At 36.5% G+C, this 21,753-nt stretch overlaps 1 protein-coding gene across 3 annotated transcripts in view; it reads left to right on the forward strand.

Moving 5' to 3' along the window:
• Positions 1–6,592: 6,592 nt before the first annotated feature.
• Positions 6,593–21,753, forward strand: part of Exo1 (exonuclease 1) — a 31,465-nt gene continuing 16,304 nt past the window's right edge. For 2 of the 3 annotated variants that reach the window (XM_047521105.1, XM_047521106.1), the window contains exons 1-8: positions 6,593–6,951; positions 8,078–8,251; positions 11,323–11,442; positions 11,882–12,005; positions 13,770–13,907; positions 14,981–15,193; positions 16,883–17,070; positions 17,741–17,837. In XM_047521105.1, the coding sequence (XP_047377061.1) occupies positions 8,091–8,251; positions 11,323–11,442; positions 11,882–12,005; positions 13,770–13,907; positions 14,981–15,193; positions 16,883–17,070; positions 17,741–17,837 (1,041 nt within the window). In that variant the 5' untranslated portion in view covers positions 6,593–6,951; positions 8,078–8,090. The remainder of the gene's footprint in view (positions 6,952–8,077; positions 8,252–11,322; positions 11,443–11,881; positions 12,006–13,769; positions 13,908–14,980; positions 15,194–16,882; positions 17,071–17,740; positions 17,838–21,753) is intronic. The other variant, XM_047521107.1, reaches the window with a different exon arrangement.

Here is a 21,753-nt window from a genome sequence, read left to right on the forward strand (position 1 = left end):
CTCAAAAAACTAAAGGACGAATGATCTTGCTGATAAGCAGATGAGGACATATAATGGGGGGTGGGAGGGGTTAGCGTTAGGGTTAGGTTTAGGTTTAGGATTAGGGTTAAGGAGGGTGGTAAGAATAGGAAGGAAGGACTGTATAGAGGTAAAAGAGGGGTGGGAGGGGTTGGGGGGAAGGGCAAAAAAATAACAGAATGAATCAAACAACATTACCCTATGTAAATTTATGATTACACAAATGGTATGCCTTGACTCCATGTACAAATAGAGAAACAACATGTATCCCATTTGTTTACAATAAAAAAAAGAAAGCAGATTCCAATGTATAATTTATTAAATGTACAATTTATTAAACATCTCATTTTTGAATGAAGCTTGTAGTTATGATTTGTATGAGGTTTGTCTCCAAAGAGGTCATGTGTTGGAAACTTTGTCTCCAATGTGGTTGTATTAAGAAGCAATGAATTGAACCCTCAAGAAGTGAGCTTAATCTAAGGTGTTTAAGATTAATGTAGTTCTTGTGGGACCTCAGTTCCCGAGAGTTGTTACAAAAGAGCAAGACTGTCCCCTTTACACTTTCTGACTTCCTCTCTCACCCTGTGATCTCTCCTTCTTGTGTGCACCCCAGTCATGATGCCATCTGCCATGTTGTGATGCAACCAGAGGCCCTTCCTAGAGAAAACAGATGCTGGTATATGCTCTTGGATCTCCAAAATTGCAAACTAAATAAATCTCTGTACTTTAAAAGTTACTCAGCCTCAGATATTTTGTTTTAGCAATAGAAAATAGATTAATGTACTTGTATGATCTCAGAGGACCCATTCCACTCATTTGTATGAAGCTTACTTGAGAATGAGCTTTGAAGGCCAGCGACAGGAAAAGATGCCCAGAAATTCTCAGTTGGGAGTATGTCCACTATTGTTCTAATTATACCTTATTATAGCCTGCTATCAACTGAAACTGTATTCCTCTCTCTCTCTGAATGCTCACTATTCCTTGGCTAATACCAACCCTTATGTGCCATAGTGAAGAATACAGGCTTTTGGAGTCAGACACATCTAGTGTGAATGTCATTTGAATGATATCTCATAGTAGTTTTAGGACCATAACAACATTATCTATTTCTCTTTGCTTCAGCTTTTTCTTCTGTAAATGGAACAATAATAATTATCTTCCAGAGTTATTTTGAGAATTCCAAGAGGTAACGCATAACGCAGGTCAAACGCAGTAGATTATAAATAAAAATTGTCCCTTCCTTTCTTCTTCCCAAATCATCTTAAAAAGAAACTTAAATCATTATGAAATGATTATCAATCAACTGATAACTCTGAAAATGCTGCTATGATATCTATCACTCTATGAATAAGTACATTTAGTGGTCATATAAAGGTAGTGGTTAAAAGCACAGACTTTAAATCCAAATAGATTCAAATTCTTTTGTACTTCAGTTGTCTCATTTGTAAAATGGGTATAAGTGTAACAATCTTATAGTAATGATGTACTAAATAAGTATGTAAAATATATGTAAGAAACATACTAATTGCTTCTTCAGTGTTAAAATTAATAACATTCATAGTAAAACTTATTATTCAGAAGATGGATGGACAGATAACATTGATGGTGACATTTCAATTCCCTAAGACAGTTTTGCTACATTCCTATGCCAGTTTCTCTTAAATGTATATTTTGGTGGAAGCTCTAATATTTTTTATAAGTGTCATTCTGGACAAATACATTACATAGCATTTTTTGCAATAGAAAAAAAAGAAATGCTATTTAAAAATCTCTTTTCCTTCACAGTAGGAATAAGAATCTATATTCCTTTTGTATCTTATACCTTATATAGTTTATTACTCACATTGATTACTTTTGGATTGTTTAATTTTCTATAAAATAGTAAAAATGTTATATTGCCCAAATGCCAACTTCTAAAAATGTCAGTGACTATTTCAGATACAGGATATTAACTAATTTCAATATTCACTAATTAATTCATTCAATCAGTATTTACTGAGAGTCAGCTGTGTGGAAGGCACTGTTATAGAAGATGGATAGAAATCTCGACCCTTACAGAGCTTTTATTACAGTGGGTTGGCAGATGGTCAATGAACAGTTAAGTTAAATATATAATATATGAAATTATGGTAAGTACCATGGAGAAAAATAAATCAGGGAATGGAAAATTGGATGTTGCATGGTTATAGAATGCCTCATGAGAAGGAACCTATCAGCAAAGGCATGAGAAAAGTAAAGGTCAGAGCCATAGTGGGCATCTGGTGGAAGGGCACAGAATATGCAAAAGCTAGAGGTGGAAGTGCACTTGAAATGTGCAAGGAATGACAAGGAGGCTAGCCTAAAGTTGAGTGGGCAAGAGTAAGAGTAATAGCAGCTGTCACACAGTCACAAGAATGTCAATAATAGCCCAAATCTGGAAACAACTCAGATATCCATAAGATGGTATGATGTAATTATATAATGTAATTCTACCTAGGAATGAAGAAGAAAAAAGTTTATAGGTTCTCTCAATAATATAGATGAATCTCACAAACCCAATGTTAAGAGGCCAAAATAAATGATCCAATTTGTATAATTTTTACAAACAAGGAGAAATTAATATATGCAGTAATAGGGCAGAGTACTAGTTACAAAAGGACAGAGATATGTGTGATCAGAAAGGAGGAACAAGGGGTATTCTGGGAGGGCTGACAGGAGGTAATGTTTGTTTTGTGATAATTTCCTTAGGATTTTGTGTATTTTTCTGTAGATATGTTTTACTTCAATTTTTAAAAATGCTTAATAGTAGGTGAAAATTTTGTGATAACGAGTGTACACATAATTCTTGCAAAAGTTTTGCTCTAAGGCTAGCAGAGAAATGGGGTGATAGGTCATTTTAAAGATGGGGAAAATGACCATTTTGGAAACTTTGCTTCCTCATGTTTGGCATTAATGAGAAAAATCTGTCCTATTTTTTACTTAATAAGTTTTCTTTTAATCAACTCACTTTGAACTTAAATTTATTTGTAAACGATTTCATACTGACACTATAAATATCACTTGCCCAACTGTAAAAATACAATGAACAAATCATTCAACTAAAATAGTTTAAAAATGGAAAAACAAATGAATGCAAATAATAATCAATCTAATTGAACTACAAAAATGAGCACCTAAAAATAAATTCCTCAATCAGAAAACTGGAGTGTTGTAAGCAATTTCTGAAAATTAGGAAAGATTCAGAGTAAATCAGGGAGTAAATTAGAAGGATGTATACTTCTCAAGAATTTGCTAGGCAAAGTCAGGATGGGAAGAAGCTATGTGTAGTGTATGGGTATTTAGGGTGCATCAGATTCTGTGTAGATAATGATTATTCTGAAAGTAATTATTTTTGATAATATTCAGATTTTTTTTTCTTTAACTTTTGCTATAAAATGTATTGGTTATTTTCCTTCCTCTTTTACAAGTTTTCTTTATAATGATTATACTTAACTCTTTCATTAATTGTGTTCATTCATTCAACATTTTATGCCAACTACTACTGTAAGAAATGCAAAAGATGAATAAATCACATTCTTAGTTTGAAAAGAAAAAAAGAAAGAGAAAGAAAGAAAACTGGAGCTGTTGATGATCTGTCAGAAAACAGATAACCTGCTCCATGTCTGTGTGTAATAATCAGCACTGATATGCTCACATTTTCCTTATCTTTTCCTTAATACTTTAAGCATTCTTTTTTTGTACTGGGAATTGAACCAGGAGCATTTAACCATTGAGTGACATCCCAAGTCCCTTTTAAAATATATATTTTATTTAGAGACAGGGTTTTGATAAGTTGCTTAAGGCCTACTAAATTCTGAGATTGGCTTTGAACTTGCAGTCCTCCAGCCTCAGCCTCCAGAGCTGCGGGGGTTACAGTCATTAGCCACCATGCCCAGCCTAAGCATCCTTTTTAAGGAACATACTGAGTTCAACAAAGGAACAAAATAAAGCACAGTCTTATACCTCAATGACAAAAGGATTCTGACTTGGCCAGAACTTGAATCTCCAATTCCTTGTCTCTTGGGTTTGGCAGTAAATCAGTTTTGAAAAAAGTTTTCCTGTACTGCTAACTTCCCATGCAGCTGACTGAAAAGAACATAGTCCCACATATTTCTTGGAAAGTATCGGGTGTTCATCTGTGTACATATGGGGGTAGATGCTGCTTATCTGTGATTCTAGCAACAACTGAAGGATGTCATCCAAAGAGGCCTTGAACAGTCACCAGAGTCCCAAATCATATGCTCTGTTTCACACTGTAGAAAACATTGCTTTATAACAATGGTGACAATATTTTCCAAATTAAAAATCAGGACAGTTGGTCATATAACCAGATAGATAATTTAAAGGAGCTGAACCTAAAACCCAAAATTATGATGTTATATCTAGAATATTCATTCGTTAGTACATAAATTTAGACTTTTAAAATAAAATTAACATTAGTGACAAACACCCAGTGTTGTGCCCGGACCTCTGGGTAGGTGTCGTTCCCAAGCCCTGAACCACCACCAAAGAGACCACGAGGGAAACCAAGCCATATGCAACCGCAGAAAGAGCCAAGTTTATTCAAGCAGCTACTTAGGCACTCGACACAGACCAGCTTAGCAGTCAATGCGAGTACCCAGAGCACAAATTTACAAGCTGTTTTATACACTTCAGACAAAGGGACTCAGTTTCTCTTCTACAACTGGAGGGTTTGTGTCCTTATTTGCGTATCAGGATACGTTTTGGCTGCCAAGTTTTAGTCATCATAGTAACCACTGGTCTACAGGAGGTCAGCTTGACCGCAGTCGGGAGGATCCCCCGTTACCCTTAACAACAGCCTAAATTAGCTGCCAAGGTCATCCTGTTATCTAGCTAGGCTGACTTCAGTTAATCTGCAGCTTTTTATTTTTTAACCCCTTTTTAGCATCAGCAGCTCTGGCAACTTTTTAAGTTAACTCATTGGGGCCTTACACCAGTACTCTGGTTTAGATGTGGTTTGATTTTATCCCTTATGTGTTGGAAACTTGGTCCCCACTGCCACAGTGTGTAGGTGGTGAGAGGTTTGAGACATGGGGCTTACCCCAGCACGGTTAAGGCCCTGGTTTTTGTTAACGAACAGAACAATGCAAATGGTGGTAACATGAGGTTAAGAGAATAATTCTATAAAATGGGCCCACTGTGCTGATTCCCATGTACTTTCTTTTCCAAGAAACAATTTGTCTGAAGCTCTGCCTGTCCTAAGTGGACAGACTATGTTACATTCCTCAACAAACAACTTGTAAACTGCAGAAATGCAGACCCCAAAAAAATGTTGATAAGAGGAACCCAAGTTATACTGAATGGGGAGACTTTTGTGACCAGATCCTGAAACTCAGGGAGATAATTCCTTCTAACCATAAAATCTAAAAGAATGTATGGTTAAGAATTCCGTATGATTAGAACTGGTCAGCATGGGTCAAAGTGACCTAGGGTTGTCATAGCAGTGGGGAGTTTAGTTTGATGTCATCCTGCTGCCTGGCAAAAGTCAAGAGGTGAACCTGGGCAGGACTTAAAAGAAACTTCTCGGGTTCCTAATAAAACTGGAGTATAGGAGAGGCACACTGTCCCTCTCATGAGAGGACCCTCTCTACCCCTGGAGGGTTCCTTTTCCTTTCCCTAGCCCTTCAATAAACTCATTCCTGTTACTCTGAGCAATGTGTGTGAAATCTTTGATTTCATCACAAGAGTTGAAGTTTGAAAGGGGGGTTGGTGTCTTTGCACTGCCTCACTTTCTCAGAAGGTCCCAGCTCTAACAGTTTACTCCCAAACACACCACACACACACAAACACACACAATATTCCAAAGAAAGAACAGTAATGAAGTCTCAGTTGTCAGGAGGACTGGAAATCTAGTCCCAAGTGGCCACCAAAAGTTCAAATACCCTTATAAAGTCTGTTCACCATAAGGCCCACTTTATTGTTTGGTTATAAAGATAAAATTCTCTCCAATTTATATCAAAGGTGAAGCTGAACTCTAGGTAAAGCGGTAAGGACAGATTTTAAACAAGAATACTATTGCAATACGGAGTCCGGCATAAACTGAATCAACTTCAATTTGTACAGAGGTGACTGGGCGGTTCAAAGTGAGAATGAAGAAACTGAGGGTGAGCGGGTGAGTGAAACCAAGGGACTAATTTCAGCGGGGTTTTTTTCCTTGTTTTAAGAACCTCAACATGCTGTCGCTCCTTGGGTTTCAGCCTCCGGGAAGTGACGCTGTAGTCAGGGGAAAACTACAACTCCCAGCAGCCCCTGCGACAGCGAAACTTCCAATTTCCAGGACGCAGTTTTCCGTCAGCCTGCAGCACCAACTCAGCTCGGGCCTCCAAGAAGTTGCACAGGACCGGAGAAGGCAGTGAGGGTCGCAAGCCCAGGGTTGCGAGCCCCACCAAGTCCAGCGGAGCGCACATCTCAGTACCCGGATGAGCGGGGACTGCGGGAGGCGGAGCCGCGTCGCAGGATGTACGCTGATGTCATGTCCGCTGGGCGGGGCTGCAGCGATCCCGCGCAAATTGAAAGGGCCGACCCTCAGCGTGCGCCTGGAGCTGGTCTGCGGGTGTTTTGCGTCCCTGGCCTATGTTGCACTGGCCCAAGTAAGCGAGAGGCGTAGCAGGCGGGCTTCGGAGAAGCATCTGGCTCTCCTGCCCACGAGCGGGCATGGAGAGGAGTTCTCCGAAAGTGAGGGGAGCGGGCTGTGCGGAGGCTGATGGTCCCAGCGGAGCTCCATCCACACGTCACGCCGTTTCCCGGCCTCGGATTTAAGATCTTAGCTGGGGGTTTGTCGTGGCCAGCGTCTGGCACGGTCTTCCCGCCTGTGTTTCAAAACCCTTAGCCCGAGTGGAACGTGCAGCCAGCGGAGGGTTGCATTTGGTGGCTGCAGGGAGAGACATCTGCGAGGTAGGAGACTAATGGTCTGAAACTGTGACTTGACCACTTGCATCCAGATCACCTGGGTTTAAATTCAGAATATCCCACCATACTCCAAAACTAGTGAGTCAGTCACTGGAGTGGAGTTGAAATTCTGCCAACATCTGAAATTTGAGAACTGCTGGGCTAGAGAATCAGAGCTCTAACAGGGTGGCAATAGGGTAAGGATGACTTCTAATCCTGTGCTTTCTTCTCTTCCTCCCAAACTTGATGTTTGGTAGTAGACACTTGTCTTAAGAAATACCAAGCAAGTGATTGGTGCCCATTGCTGTCTTGTCTTTATCCTGTGGAGTCGGGGTGGAAGGGGGTAGTTGCTTTGGAAAGGACAATGGCAGCTCTGGAGTTTCCATGTAGGCCTTAGTGAATGAGTGAACTATAACCTCATGAGAGGAATGGAAAGTTAAAGCATTTATCTTGAAGCTATATTTGTACAGCAAGCATAGTTTTAGATTTCTTTGGGGAGTAGCAATTTAATAGTCTAATGAGTTGTTCCTAGGCATCACCACTGCTTATTGTCAGAATGTTTGTTTCTTGGAATAATACATTGTGATGGTAGTGAATTTTAGTCCTAAAAAAGTACAGATCTCTTTCTGTAATTCTGTTTCATTATTTATGTACTTTGTTTTTCAGTTGAAATGCCTGCCTTCCTACAAACTGTTTGAAATGCCTACCTTCACAAAGGAGTAGACTTTGCATGTTGGCCCTTTAATGCCTTCCATGAAGGCAATATAATGCCACAGCATGCATATTTTGTAGATTTTTAACAATGCCTTTTTTTTTTTTTAAAAGGAGAGGTTTATCCATTTTTTAGTATATTCTGTGTGCCTAGGACTGTTGCTATATTGGAACACAAGTTAAGAATCTTAATGTAAAAGCACTTTGAAAAGAATAAGCATTAAGCAACTATCAAGTAGCATTAGAGTTAGTGTTGTTGATTAAGGTAAATTCTAGCCAATGGGATTTCACAGGAAACAGGCCAGTTATTAGCTAAATAATAACAACTTCTGTGTTGGATTCCAAGCTCCTTTATTTTTCAGAAGCTTTTTGTTAACCATTTTGTTTTAAATGTTGCTCTGTTTCCTTTCATATCCTGTAGTTAATTTGGCACTATGGGAATACAAGGATTGCTGCAATTTATCAAAGAAGCTTCTGAGCCCGTCCATGTGAGAAAATATAAAGGGCAGGTAGTAGCTGTGGATACCTATTGTTGGCTTCACAAAGGAGCTATTGCTTGTGCTGAAAAGCTAGCCAAGGGGGAACCTACTGATAGGTAAGTTTGGAACTTATATTAATTCCTTGAGAATTTGGAATGAGACTTAAAGTATCCCCCACCCCGAAATGGACTGTTTTCACTCAGTGCTAGAAGTTATTAAGAAATGAGAGTGTGTGTTTGAAAATTAGGCATGACTTCTTTGGTGACATAGTCCTATTTTTAGTTCTTTATAATAAGCCAGAGAGTATCAGGACACCAGTGAACAGACCAAAGATTGTCTCCTTTATTCTTTATCTAAAACAAACTTTTTATTAATGTTTTGAAAATCCATGATGATTCATACTCTGTACCCTTAGAGGGCATAGACAACACACTGCTAATCTCTGGCAACAAAACAAGGCAAAGGGATAGGATATTCTGATTTCCTTTTTATTTCACTTATGGCCAAAAATGGTGGGCCATTTACACATCCAATCCCAGTTCTGTGATCTCATTTAAGGCAGGTTCATTATATGAATGTCCTCTTTTTTAAAATAGAAATATTAGAAAATCAAGCAAGTATAATTTCTGTACAGAGATTTTCAATAGGGATTTGACCAATATTATGGGGATTTTTTTTTTCTTTTTTTTAAATATACAATTTATCTCCTGAAGGAAATACTCATGGATCTTAATATTAATTACTTAAGCATAATGTATAGTAGGTAAGTTATCTTAAGCCTGTTAGTTTCCATAGAAGTAAGGTAAGGGGAGATAATCATTGTTGAATGATGAGTTTGGGACTTTCAGGCCTGTCAGGTTAATGCAACCAAAACTATCCCCTCACAGTAGTGTATGTGAGATCTGAAGAAGCCTGAGTACTTCTACCACTCCAACTGCTGAGATGACTTTTTTCATACTGGGAATTAAACCAAAGGCATTGTGCATGCTACACACACACTCTACCACTGACCATACACTCTCAGCCCCAAGACAACTAACTTTCTTTCTTTCTTTCTTTTTTTCCTTTGGTACTGGGGATTGAACCCGGGGACACTTTACCACTGAGCTACATACTAGCCCTTTTTATTTTTTATTTTGAGACAAGGTCTCACTAACTTGCTTAAAGCCTTGCTGAGTTGCTGAGGTCGGCCTTGAACTTAGAATCCTCCTGCCTCAGCCTCCTGAGTTGCTGGGATTACAGGCATGAACCACTGTGCTTGGCCCCAAGATAATTTTTTTGAAAACAATTTTATTTTTACAATGAATGTGTACATTGCAATTTTAGTGAAAGTTTTTAGTAAAGATTTTTATTACTACTTTCAGTGTTTCTTTGAATTTTTCTTCATGGGGGATTAAAAAAAGCTTTATATCTAGCTTTTTGTAATTTTTTTGATTTTTGACTAATTGGAAGAGTTGTTGAAAATATAGGTACTAAAATTGACTAAAATTTTTCTGATTTTTGACTAATTGGAAGAGTTGTTGAAAATATAGGTACTATCCTTTATTATTAAAAGGTGAAGGACCTGCCCTGTAGACAGTGCTTGGTAAATATTAATTGAAATAAAAAGTTTTAGGACTTTGAACACAGTATATACTGTGTTTTAATTTTTCCCTAGCAACTAAGAAGTCATATTTGGAGCTGGGCACAGTGGTACATGCCTGTAATCTCATCAAGTTGGGAGGTTAAGGCAGGGGGATTGCAAGTTCAAGGCTAGCCTCCACAAATCAGTGAGACCCAATCTCAAAATAAAAAGGACTAGGGATGTAACTTAGTGATAGAGCACTCCTGGGTTCACTCCCCAGTACCAGGAAAAAAAAATGTCACATTTGGTATAATTGATTTTTTCCATCTTTAGATAGAGGTATTAGCCAAAAAGTTTGCCACCTCAGAAAATTGGGATAAGCCTGAAATAAACCTTTATGATTATTATAAAGGCTGAGGTAGATCTGCATGCACTACTTGGAAAGATGTGCACAAAATATTTAAAGCAAGGACACCATGTATCGAATACTTGAATAAAAGGAAAAAAAAAGCTGCGTGGTGGCCCATGCCTGTAAATCCCAGTGGCTCGGGAGGCTGAGGCAGGAGGATCATGAGTTCAAAGCCAACCTCAGCAAAAAACGAGGTGCTAAACCAATTCAGTGAGACTCTGTCTCTAAATAAAATACACAATAGGGCTGGGGATGTGGCTCAGTGGTCAAGTGCCCCTGCCATCAATCCCTGGTACTGCAAAAAAAAAAGAAAAATAAGTATCCTTTAAAATTAATTACAATTTCATATTTGCTTTCTCCTAATTTTTGCTTATATTTTAATTAACCAGTCCCAATCGTTGTATACCAACGCAGGTCCATTATCAGTGGTCCACAACAAATAGAAAAATGAGGATAATGTAATGAGTCCTTCAGTAAGATTCAACTTCAAAGGCTATGTTTTTCTACTCCTATTTTTGAGCTAAAATGTCTTTTTATTTATGAAAGGGTAGACGTTGTAAATGCAGCTTTTGTTAATTGTCTTGTCAGAATAAAAAACTGATAGCAATAGATGATCCTTGATTGGATCCTGGATTTAGAAAACTAGTAGCAATGGTATGCTGGAGCCAGTACATAACAAACTCACGATACATTACCTCTTCCCAACTCAGCATTCACTGACTCCATGTTGGTGGCTTACCCACCATTGTGAATATTCACTTCAGGGGAATCAGGCACCCCAATCCCCAGAACTGGTTGTTAAACATTTACCAGAACATCACTGGTTTTAACAGTGGGACTGTATCACTGTTAGATTTCATGGATGTGGTATGGTATTATTAGAGAAATCAACTTTTTTTCTTTTAACTTTTAATTGATTTTAAATAATTCCAAAAAAATTTTAATGGGAAATAAAGGATGAGATTGGAACAACAAAATGTCAGAATCAGAAAGGTCAAAGCCCTTCAATCTAAAGATGAGGAAAACCAAGGCTTGAGTGTCTAAGGCAGGATTTGAACCCAAGTATAAGTTCAAGTTTCCATTTCACGTAAAAACACTTGTTTAAATAAAGTAAAAACCTCTTTTCAAAAATGTCATATTTGGTCTTAAATAGAGCAAAAGTGTTACTTTAAGTGATGCAAAGCACTTAAATGTGTTTTTCTTTTTCCCCATAGGTATGTAGGATTTTGTATGAAATTTGTAAATATGCTATTATCCCATGGGGTCACGCCTATTCTCGTATTTGATGGATGTACTTTACCTTCTAAAAAGGAAGTAGAGAGGTCTAGAAGAGAGTAAGTTGATTCTGTACTTAATATCTAACTTAATTGTGCTAATGTTAGATGTTGTAGGCTGTATACCATATTTTATTAAATCTTAATTTGTTGAAGCTTATTTTACAATCTAGTACATGAACAGATTTCCTTAAATGCTCTCTTTGTATTAGATCATTCTTAGTTTTTAAACAAATATCTCAGTTAATGCATTTTCTTTTGACATAAACTATTGCTGTGAAAAAGTTAGACAATAATTGTGTGTGTGTTCACACACATGTGCATATATTATGAATCACTTCTTTTTGCTTAGAAGACCAAAGGAACTGGGTTAATATTCTCGAGTATCTCGTATTTCAAATGAGTCAAACTTTTTTTAATTGTAACAAAATTTCCTGAATTACACTCTTATTACAGTTTTTCAAGGATGTCTCAAATATTTTTTTTTTTTTATGTGCAGAAGACGACAAGCAAATCTTCTTAAGGGAAAGCAACTTCTCCGTGAGGGGAGAGTCTCTGAAGCCCGAGATTGTTTCACCCGTTCCATCAATATCACACATGTCATGGCCCACAAAGTAATTAAGGTGAGCGAATAAAAAAATCAAGGTAAAGGAACAAATGGCTAGGCTCATTTAAGCTACTTATCAGTTGGTTCATTAATGGAAGGGCAAGAAAATCACAAGAGGAAAATTATTCTGGCCCTATCCTCAAGTAAAGGGGTTAGAGGAAAAGGGGAACAATACTGTCAGAGGAGAGGAGTTGGACTCTTTCTAAGAGAGAAATCCCAAGGAATGAGTAAGGCCTTCCCTTTTGAGATAAGTGACTTGGGTAGATACACATCTTGGCAGGTCATTTGGTGGGAATGGAAGGAACAAATTCCTGGAGGTTTCAATCTCACCCTACTCATAAAATTTTTAGCACTTATTGTAGCCTGCTCTTTTTTTTTTTAATTAGCATATAGTGATTGCACAAATTTATGGGATCTGTTATAATATTTCCATGCATGCATATAATGTGCATTGATCATATCCAGCCCTGCTCCCTTTTCCACACCCTGCTCTACCCCTATTAATCACTATTCTACTTTCAACAACTTGGTCTCAAACCTGCCTCACTGCCTCACTGCCTCAGGCACTCTGCCAACTTTTGTTCTCCTTAATCTGCTCCTGCCTAGAAGCTTCTTTCCTTTGTACCCTAAATCTTTGTGTCAGCTGCCCATAGTCCCACCTTCAGTCTCCCAACTCTTTTTTTTTTTTTTTTTTTTTCTTTTTTTGTACCAGGGTTGAACCCAAGGACACCTAACCACTGAGCCACATCCCTAGCCCTTTTTTTATATTTTATTTAGAGATAGAGAATCACTGAGTTGCTTAGGGCCTCTCTAAGTTGCTGCTTTTCAATGGTGGTATCAACATTTTTTAGGATATATGTCTACTATCCACAGTTTCTGAACTAAAATAAGCACTAAAAGCCTTACTTTGTGGCTTTTTATCTTGTGGGCATTTCTTTTGTCTTTCTGTATGGGTTGAAGTGGAAAGCAAAGATGGGTTGCAGGAGAAGATGTGAAGTATGGAGAAAGCATGTGAAAGTTATAAGTTATTTATTAATGGGAGGGCAAAGAAGAGAGGATTTCTTGTGTGTGTAGTAGAGAAGCCTGATTGAACACAAATAGTAGTACCAAAGATGAGAGCAGGACACCTGCCAGACAAGAAAAAGAAAGGAGAAAAAGAGCTGATTGCAGAGTTGCTGAAACTAATAGTTCCAGCATGTTGATGCATCTTTCTACATTCCTTAACTTCCCAAAGCCTCTGCCTTGGGAGCTATGCCCCTGATTTGGAACAAGGAAGTTTGTGTTCTAGCTGTTTGTGATGGGGGACTGTTTTTCTTGGTTTAAATATAATGATTAATATTTATAGTTTTATCAGTATATGATTAGATAAACTTTTGTAGCCTTACAGGACAACCTGTTACTTTTATGGGGAAAAAAATTTGCAAATCCCCAAACATAAATACTTTTGGAACATACACATAACATTTTTAAGATGAAAACTTTCTATAATTTGACATAATTAATTTTGTAGTTTGCAGGCATCCCTGTCCCCCCAGGAAAATATAGCAATATATCTTTTCTACAAATTTGTAAATTGATTTTTTAAAGATTTCTTAGTGGCTGGGTGCTTAGTATAAAATATGCTAGAACCAAAAGTAGTAAAATATTTCAGAGGAAATGGTTTCTGAAAATAATATTAGCATGTGCATATTGAGGTTAGTGGTAAAATGGGTTTGAGGTGAAAGTCTTTAGTGCTTTCCATAGACCCTGCTGGAGATTCACTGAGATCTCTTTCACACAGGCTGCTCGATCTCAGGGGGTGGATTGCCTCGTGGCTCCATATGAAGCTGATGCACAGTTGGCCTATCTTAACAAGGCTGGTATTGTACAAGCTATAATAACAGAAGACTCTGATCTCCTAGCTTTTGGCTGTAAGAAGGTACTTAACTGCACTGCTGCATGTTACTTATCTATGTTGATAGAAGTAGTATAAATTAGGGAGCTAAAGTTTTTCCTCTCCAGGAATAATTATTTTATTTAATATCTGCATTTCACATCTGTTTATATAATGTTCATAGTTATTTTTAAATGACTTAAAAGTTCAGATAATCGGAACCCTTCTTCAAAGTAAGTACTTAAAATTGGAGGTGATCATTCTTTTGTCCAAATTATTTAGTTATTTGTTTGTTTATTTATTCTTTCAGGGCTGGGAATGGAATCCAGGCCCTTACACGTGCTAGGCAAGCACTCTGCCTCTGGACTACATCCCCTGCCTATAATGTCCTTAGTAGAATGTAGACTTACCAGATTTACTTTTTATTAATAAGATATGCCATATGTTCTTCAATTAGTTTAGGTAAATTAACTAACTTATCTACTAATGACATGTTATACAGTTATTTGGAATTATGTATAAAACTGTTTAATTGAAAACTTCATCATGATACATTCAGGGGAAAATTAAGATAAAACTGTAAGAAATCTCATTTTTGTAATAGCTATAGTATTTGTACTATCTGTCATTTGTAGATGACTGGAAGAATCCATATCAAAATGTTAATACTTGGTAACAGTGATAAATAGGAAATTATGGACAGTTTCTGTTTTCTTCTTAAATTTCTATCTCAAATTTTCTAAATAAACATGTCTTTAATAAGAAAAGGCTGATTACTTTAAAATATAAAAGAAAGAGAAGATGCTTTTTTCTTTCTTCCTTTCTTTTTTTTTTTTAAACATTACTATTTGATCATCATGATGACCTGTGATACAGAGGATTTTATTTACTCCAGAGTCAAGGTAATCAAGTCCTGGCTATATATCTTATCTAGTTCCACTCTGTACTTTAGCTATATTATTTGAAAATTTAGTAGTCATTAATCTGCCTACCTCTCTTCTTTTTTTCAGTATTACCGTAAAGAATAAGAAAGATCTCTTAGAATTATTGCAGTAAATAAGATACTGATAAATCAAAGTGGCCCTTCTAGGTATTAACATATTTACTTCCTTTTGAAGGTGATTTTAAAAATGGATCAGTTTGGAAATGGACTAGAAATTGATCAGGCTCGCCTGGGCATGTGCAAACAGCTTGGGGATATATTCACTGAAGAGAAGTTCCGTTACATGTGCATTCTTTCAGGCTGTGACTATCTCTCGTCGTTGCGTGGGATTGGTTTAGCAAAGGCATGCAAAGTACTAAGACTGGCCAATAATCCAGATATCGTAAAGGTAAGAGTGATTCACCAAGTTCTATATTCAATTTCTGAAGCATTTTTAAAATAATAGGATGGACTACTCAATATATGAATTTTAAATGTTCTGTCAGTGTCCTGTAAATGTTATTTAAAGGAGCAAATGGCTGAAACATAACTTTGCTTTTAGCAATTAAGAAATATTGGAAGATCCATGTTTTCAGCAATTGAAAAATTAGTAGTGATTTTTAGAATGAAGACTACTTAGGATAAAGCATCTGGGATAGCAGTAATGCTAGACTCATAATTTTTTGACCTTTGTCCTATTGTCCTGTACTAGTGGTTTTCAAACTTTATGGTTTGAGGATCTTTTTTACACTCTTAAAAATTCTTTATAGTAATAACTTTTGTTTATGTGGATTATAGTTACTGATATTTACCAAATTAGAAATTAAAGCAAAAATTTAAATATTTATTAAATCACTTAAACTTTACTAAATAAACTCATTAAAGGTTAACATAAATCACATGCCTTTATGAAAAATGATCATTTTTTAAAACAAAAATTATGAGAGAGGAATTATACAATAATCAAATAATCATGCTTGAAAAAAGCTGAATTCTCATTGACATCTTTATTCAATCTCATTTGATATGAGGTGTTGGGTATCTTCTGAGAAATTAAGACACTAAGCATCACCATTTATAGTTTCTCTGATACCTCTACCTTAAAAAATAAGCCTAGGTTTGCGCTGGATGATGTAGTTCAGGGTAGAGAACTTGCCTAGCATGGTGGAGGGGCCCTGGGTTCCATCCCCAGTTACTCAAAAATAAAATAAATAAACAACCCTACATTAAAGGGGGCTCACTTTGATAGTTTTCTAAGACCATTAGAGTTTACCGAGGAGAAATCCCGTTTTCTATTTTCAAGAATAAAAGCATGAGTCCTCAGTGCTAAGGGTTATGTAGCATAATGGAAAGATGGAAAGATCTCTGGGTTGGGAGATACTGGCCCTACTAGGAATAGAGAAACGTGCCTCAGCTAGCCTGTGACTCTGGGATCTTCAGTTCTCTGGGTCTTCTGTTTATCTCTGAGCTTGATACGAGTCATGTACCTCTTGAATGATAGGGATGCATTCTAAGAAATGTACTATTAGTCAATTTTGTCATTGTGCAAACATGATGGGGTATTATTACACAAACTAAGATGTCTCTGATATCACTAGATGATATACTCTTATGGGGTAGCATTCATGAAACGTCATTGTACAGTATATGATTGTAATATTTAAGATCCCTCCCATCCTTAAGCATTCATGACCAATAGAAGTTAGATGTCAACTTAGTTTTTAAGATATGATCTTTAAAAAAAAAGATATAAGAATATTTTAGTATTTTTTATTCTCAAGTTTCATGTATTGTTTGTATTTTGTTTTCTAAAAGATGAAAGGGACTTGGAAGATGAATTATCTTAAATTTATGCCTAGAATCACGCACTTGATTTATAACTGAATTTTTAGTCCTTTGGGTTAATAATAGAAAAACTAAACAACATACAAGTTATGAGACAGAATTTTAAGTGATAGGACATGGTTTTTAATGTAGATGAAAGCAATTGGTTTTTTGGTCCCCGCTCATGCTTCTTGGATGTAAACCTGTCAGTCTTGGGGATTATACGTTCCCTGTTCTTTAGTTGTAGCTAAAATATTTTTGCATCCACTATTAGGTTATCAAGAAAATTGGACATTATCTCAAGATGAATATAACAGTACCAGAGGATTACATCAAAGGATTTATTCGAGCCAACAATACTTTCCTTTATCAACTAGTTTTTGATCCCATCAAAAGGAAACTTGTCCCTCTGAATGCCTATGAAGATGACATTGATCCTGAAACACTAAGTTATGCTGGGCAGTATCCTTTCTGAACCACAATGGTAGAATTCTGCATTTCTTTTTTTATTATTATGACAATGATCATTTTTTTAGTGAGACATTCAGTTAAAAAAAATTGTTTTTTGCTTTTTTTATAGTGAAAATATCAGTATTTTGTTTATTTTAATTACTATGCTGGTGAAAACTCTTCTTTATGAATCTGATGCTCATCTGCCATGGTATATTAATTGCTTAGATTGATTTGCCAGGTATGGGCACAGGGTTAGTCACTTATGGCACTCATTCCAAAGGATGCATTTAAGAGAACCCTTGTTGCAAACAAGCTCAGTGTATCTGGGCATGTGAGTGCAGCAGGAGAGGATGACCTCCCCACAGACACTAGCACCTAGGCTGATGCCAAGCCCTGAGTCCTTAGGTGGTTCCTGGGACTTCCCCCCATATCTACCTAGGAAGGGAACAAGTGCTGACCCCGGCCTTTGCTATAGAAGATGTTCAGCTCCTACAGGGACAGGGTAGAGAGCAGCAGGCAATGCCTGTGGTTGTGGCGATGCTGATATGGAAAGATGGATCTATTTAAATAATAAACCTTCATTCTTTTCAGTGACAATCAAAAACATTTTCCTGTCTCAGTATAGTTTCATTTGATTGGTTGTTAATGTACACGTATTTCCTTAATCTTACCAACTTAGGTATGTTGACAACTCTATAGCTCTTCAAATAGCTCTTGGAAATAAAGATATAAATACTTTTGAACAGATCGACAACTACAATCCAGACATTGCTGTGGTAAAGTTTTAATTACAGTAAAATTTGAATCACTGCTACCTAAAAGCACATTTTAGTTATGTTTCGAAAACCATGATTAAAGACTTATCTTGTTTACTAAGTGTCATTTCCGTATCAAGGCATTGTGCAGATACATTGAATCAACTTGATCCTAGAGAAGTTATAAAGAAAGTAGGTATATGGTGGGGTTTTTGTTTTTATTTTTGTTTTTTGTTTTTTAAGTTAGTCAGTAACCACATTGTATATTGCCAAATATGTAGACTTGTGTATTTCATATGATCACACCAAGCATTTGGTGCTTTTTTTTCTGATCTCATCTCTTCAGCCTCTATGGCATTTGTCATTTTTGAAAACCCAAATCTAGTAACATTACTATCGAGAGTGTAAGCTCTTTTTTCACTCATTCATAATTGAATGAATTTATCGAGTACCCCTGCTATGCGTCTTTGAACCCTTTTCTGTTTTCTTCATTTATATATATATATATATATATATCCCTTTAGATGTGTCTTACTCTTCCTTTCTCATCATATTTCTGTTCATATTCTATTCTCCTTTCTGTTCATATATATTCCATGTAAGTTCTTTTAGTTTTCCCATTTATGCAGAGAGCTCACATGTACCTTAACCTCAGTTGCTTGCCTGCATACCAGCCTTATTGTTCTCTTTGTGTTTTGGGTCTCTACATAAATGGTTTCCTGTAACTTAAAATCTATTCATAGTCAAAACTGAACTCTACATGGTTTTTCAGCTTCTCTTAATAACATTCCTTGTGTTTCTTTTTGCCCATATATTTCCATATAACTACATCTCTTTTATTGTTTATTTTCTCTTTTTCCCCAATAGAATGTAGTCTTTATAAAGGTGTGGTTTTGTAATCTTCATTGCTGTATTGTATTTACCACATTTATTTGTTGAATGAGTGAATGTCTTACATGATCTCTTTTATTCCTCAAACTAGAAATAAACTTTAGCATTCCTTTGATTGCTAAAACTTCTTGCTTCATTTAGCTTTCTTTCTGGTTGATATTTTCTGTTTTCTCCTAGCTTCCATTCTAGCACAGGTCTTTTCCCCCTTTTCCCCCTTGCTTATTAATGCAGTCCTTGACTAAGCATTTATTAAGCACTGTGATGACAATAGTTAAGTTAGCTAGGGTTCTGGAATATAAAGAAAAATGAAATACTCTCCTTGCCTATAATGTGCTCATTTTCTAGAGAAAGGGATTGTGGTTATATAGAGAGAAATGTGGCTAGTGCTATAATAGAGATGTATCCTAGGGACTGTGAAAATGAAAGACATACACCTAACTCTACATGAGAAGAGACTGCTTCCTGATAATAGAAAGTTTTTGACCATGTATTATATTTCAAATGGTATTTTAAGCACCTTAGACATAGTAACTTATTAATACTTCAGTGAGCCTCTGAAGTCACTACTATTATCACTTTGTAGACAGAAAAGTTGGATAATTTGCCCAAGTCACACCTTGAATAAATAGGAGAACTGTGATTGTAAGCCAGGCATTCCACTGTCTGCCCAAAAAAAACTGATGTGTGTCCTTGGTCTGCATGAATTAGCCGAGGTTTTCAAGGGTGACTGATTTCAAGCCAAAGAAAGCAGCATGTGTAGTATAGGATAAAATGCTAAGGGAATTCTTGTGTTGTTCATTATGGATGGACCAAGAATGACTTAAAGTTAACCTTATAAAGGAATCAGAGCTCCTTGAAAAGGAGAAAGCAGTGAACCTGGAGAAAATGCTTACTGACAAACTGGTGACAAGTTGAGCATTTAAAAGTGATCATGCCAGGTGAGGTGGCTCGAGCCTATATCCAGCAACTCAGGAGGCGGAGGCAGAGGCAGAGGCAGGAGGAACTTTAGCAAGACCCTCTCTCAAAATACAAAATAAAAAGGACTAACCATGTAGCTCAGTGGTAAAGCATCCTTGGATTCAATCTCTAGTACCAAAAAAAGAGAAAGAAGAGAGCACCATAGTCCTCATCACTAACTACATGTGGCTGTTCACATTAATTAAAATTAAAAGTTTGGCGAGGAGTATATCTCAGTGGTAAAGCACTTGCCTAGCATAAGCAAGGCCCTAAATTTGATCTCCAGCAGCACCAAAAAAAAAAAAAGGAAAAAAAAAGAAAAATCATTTGCTATTTTAGTTTTTCAGTTGTATCGACTACCTTTCAAGTGTAGTAGCTACCATTTCTATCATTGCAGAAAATTCTACTTAATTTTTTAATTTCTACCACATCTAAGAATTCCTGTAATTGTACTTTTTAAGAAAGATTTGTATTATGAATATAGTTTAGTGTCCCTGTCCAAGAATATTAAGTGTAATTTCTAGGACATTTTCTTTGTTTGCATCATCTCTGCTTTGAAAGTTTTTTTCTGTTTATTTTGGTCTTTTTTATGATAGAGATTTTCTTTTTTCTGCTCACGTTTGAGAGAGACTGAAAAGGTCATTGGAAACTGTGTGGATGAGTGAGGCTTATGGTCTTAGACTTTACTCTTGAGTGATCTGGTGGTAACAAACTGGCTTTGCTTTGTAAATTCTTTGGTGTCAAAGAATGTTTTCTCTGCACAGCCCCTTTTTTCCAAAAGGGAATTCTCCAGTGTCTTCTTAAAGTATGTAAACCTGGCTCTGCATTTTGAGAGCATAATAGTGAAAGTGAATTGGGGCAAGCTAGTGATTCCTCACCGTTTAATATTTAGCTTTTCACTTCATGTTGTTTCCAGAAAAAAGGGATCTTTCCACCTTCTAAAATGCCTACTGTTTTTTTGTTTATTTGGGGGTTTCAAAAGTCCAATTGTGTGGTCTTGAAACTGGGTAGTGGTCAGGTTGGTGACGGGGACCCAGCAAATAACAACCCCTCTTCAACCTTCCCCCATCTGTGGCCTCCATAGTCCCTACTGCCTTAAATTCCTGAGCCCTCAGGTTTCTGGAGGTGGATTGACTTCTCACTGGTATTCTCTTCTGTGGATACTTCGGTTTAGTATCTCTTCTACTAAGTCTTTTGACATTTTTCTTTTATCTTTTGTGAGGTGGAAGGCTCTGATGTAGTTTGGAAGTGTCTTTACTACTGAAGATAGAATATGGATAAAAGTACCTCCAAACGTTATTGCAGCTAGAGTTTGTACTTGTGTTTCTTGTCCTTACTGTTTTGTGAAGTGATTGTTGAAAGGAAGGGTCTGAAAAGTGTTTGCTCTTCTCTTTATACATTTGAATTAATGATACTATAATTTCATCAGAAATGATTCTTAAGTTTTTCATTTCAGAAAGTTAAAAATGGTTGTATTAAATATGTACAGTTCTGAACAGCAAGGTTATGGATTATTAAAACAACCATCATTCATAAACCCAAATTTCTGTTCTAATCCTTTCATTTTTCATAGAGAAATTAGTACACCAAACTAATTAATTCTTTTCATCTAAATTTATTCTTCCCTGTCTGGTTTTCTACTCTCTTATTTCTGTGTTTTCAATAAAATCATCAATGGGATGTAATGCCGAGAACCATATTTTGAAAGATGTTTTTAATACTCATTCCCTCAATTAAATTACATTCCTTGTCAATTCTCAATATCCTGATTAATATCACCTTGCTTGCTTTATATTTATTTTCCTTCTTTTAGATTCTAATTTATGTGGGAATTTGTCACCTGGGATTCTTAACCTCCAGAGATGACATTTTTGTATCTTTTAACTTTTTTTCCCCCCTTTGACTGTCCTTTTGTAAATATGAGTATAATTGACATCCTTTAGGCATATCATTGTCTTTGAAAGAAGACATGTTAGCATTAAAAGTGATTGCTTACCAATACCAACTGGCATTGAGCCAAGCCCTTTCTCAAAAAGTTTCACATGAGATTCATCGTAGACCACAAGTAGCTTTTTATTTCTCACTATCG

This window comes from Sciurus carolinensis, chromosome 12 (assembly GCF_902686445.1).
Source record: "Sciurus carolinensis chromosome 12, mSciCar1.2, whole genome shotgun sequence".
Taxonomy (NCBI): Eukaryota; Metazoa; Chordata; class Mammalia; order Rodentia; family Sciuridae; genus Sciurus; species Sciurus carolinensis.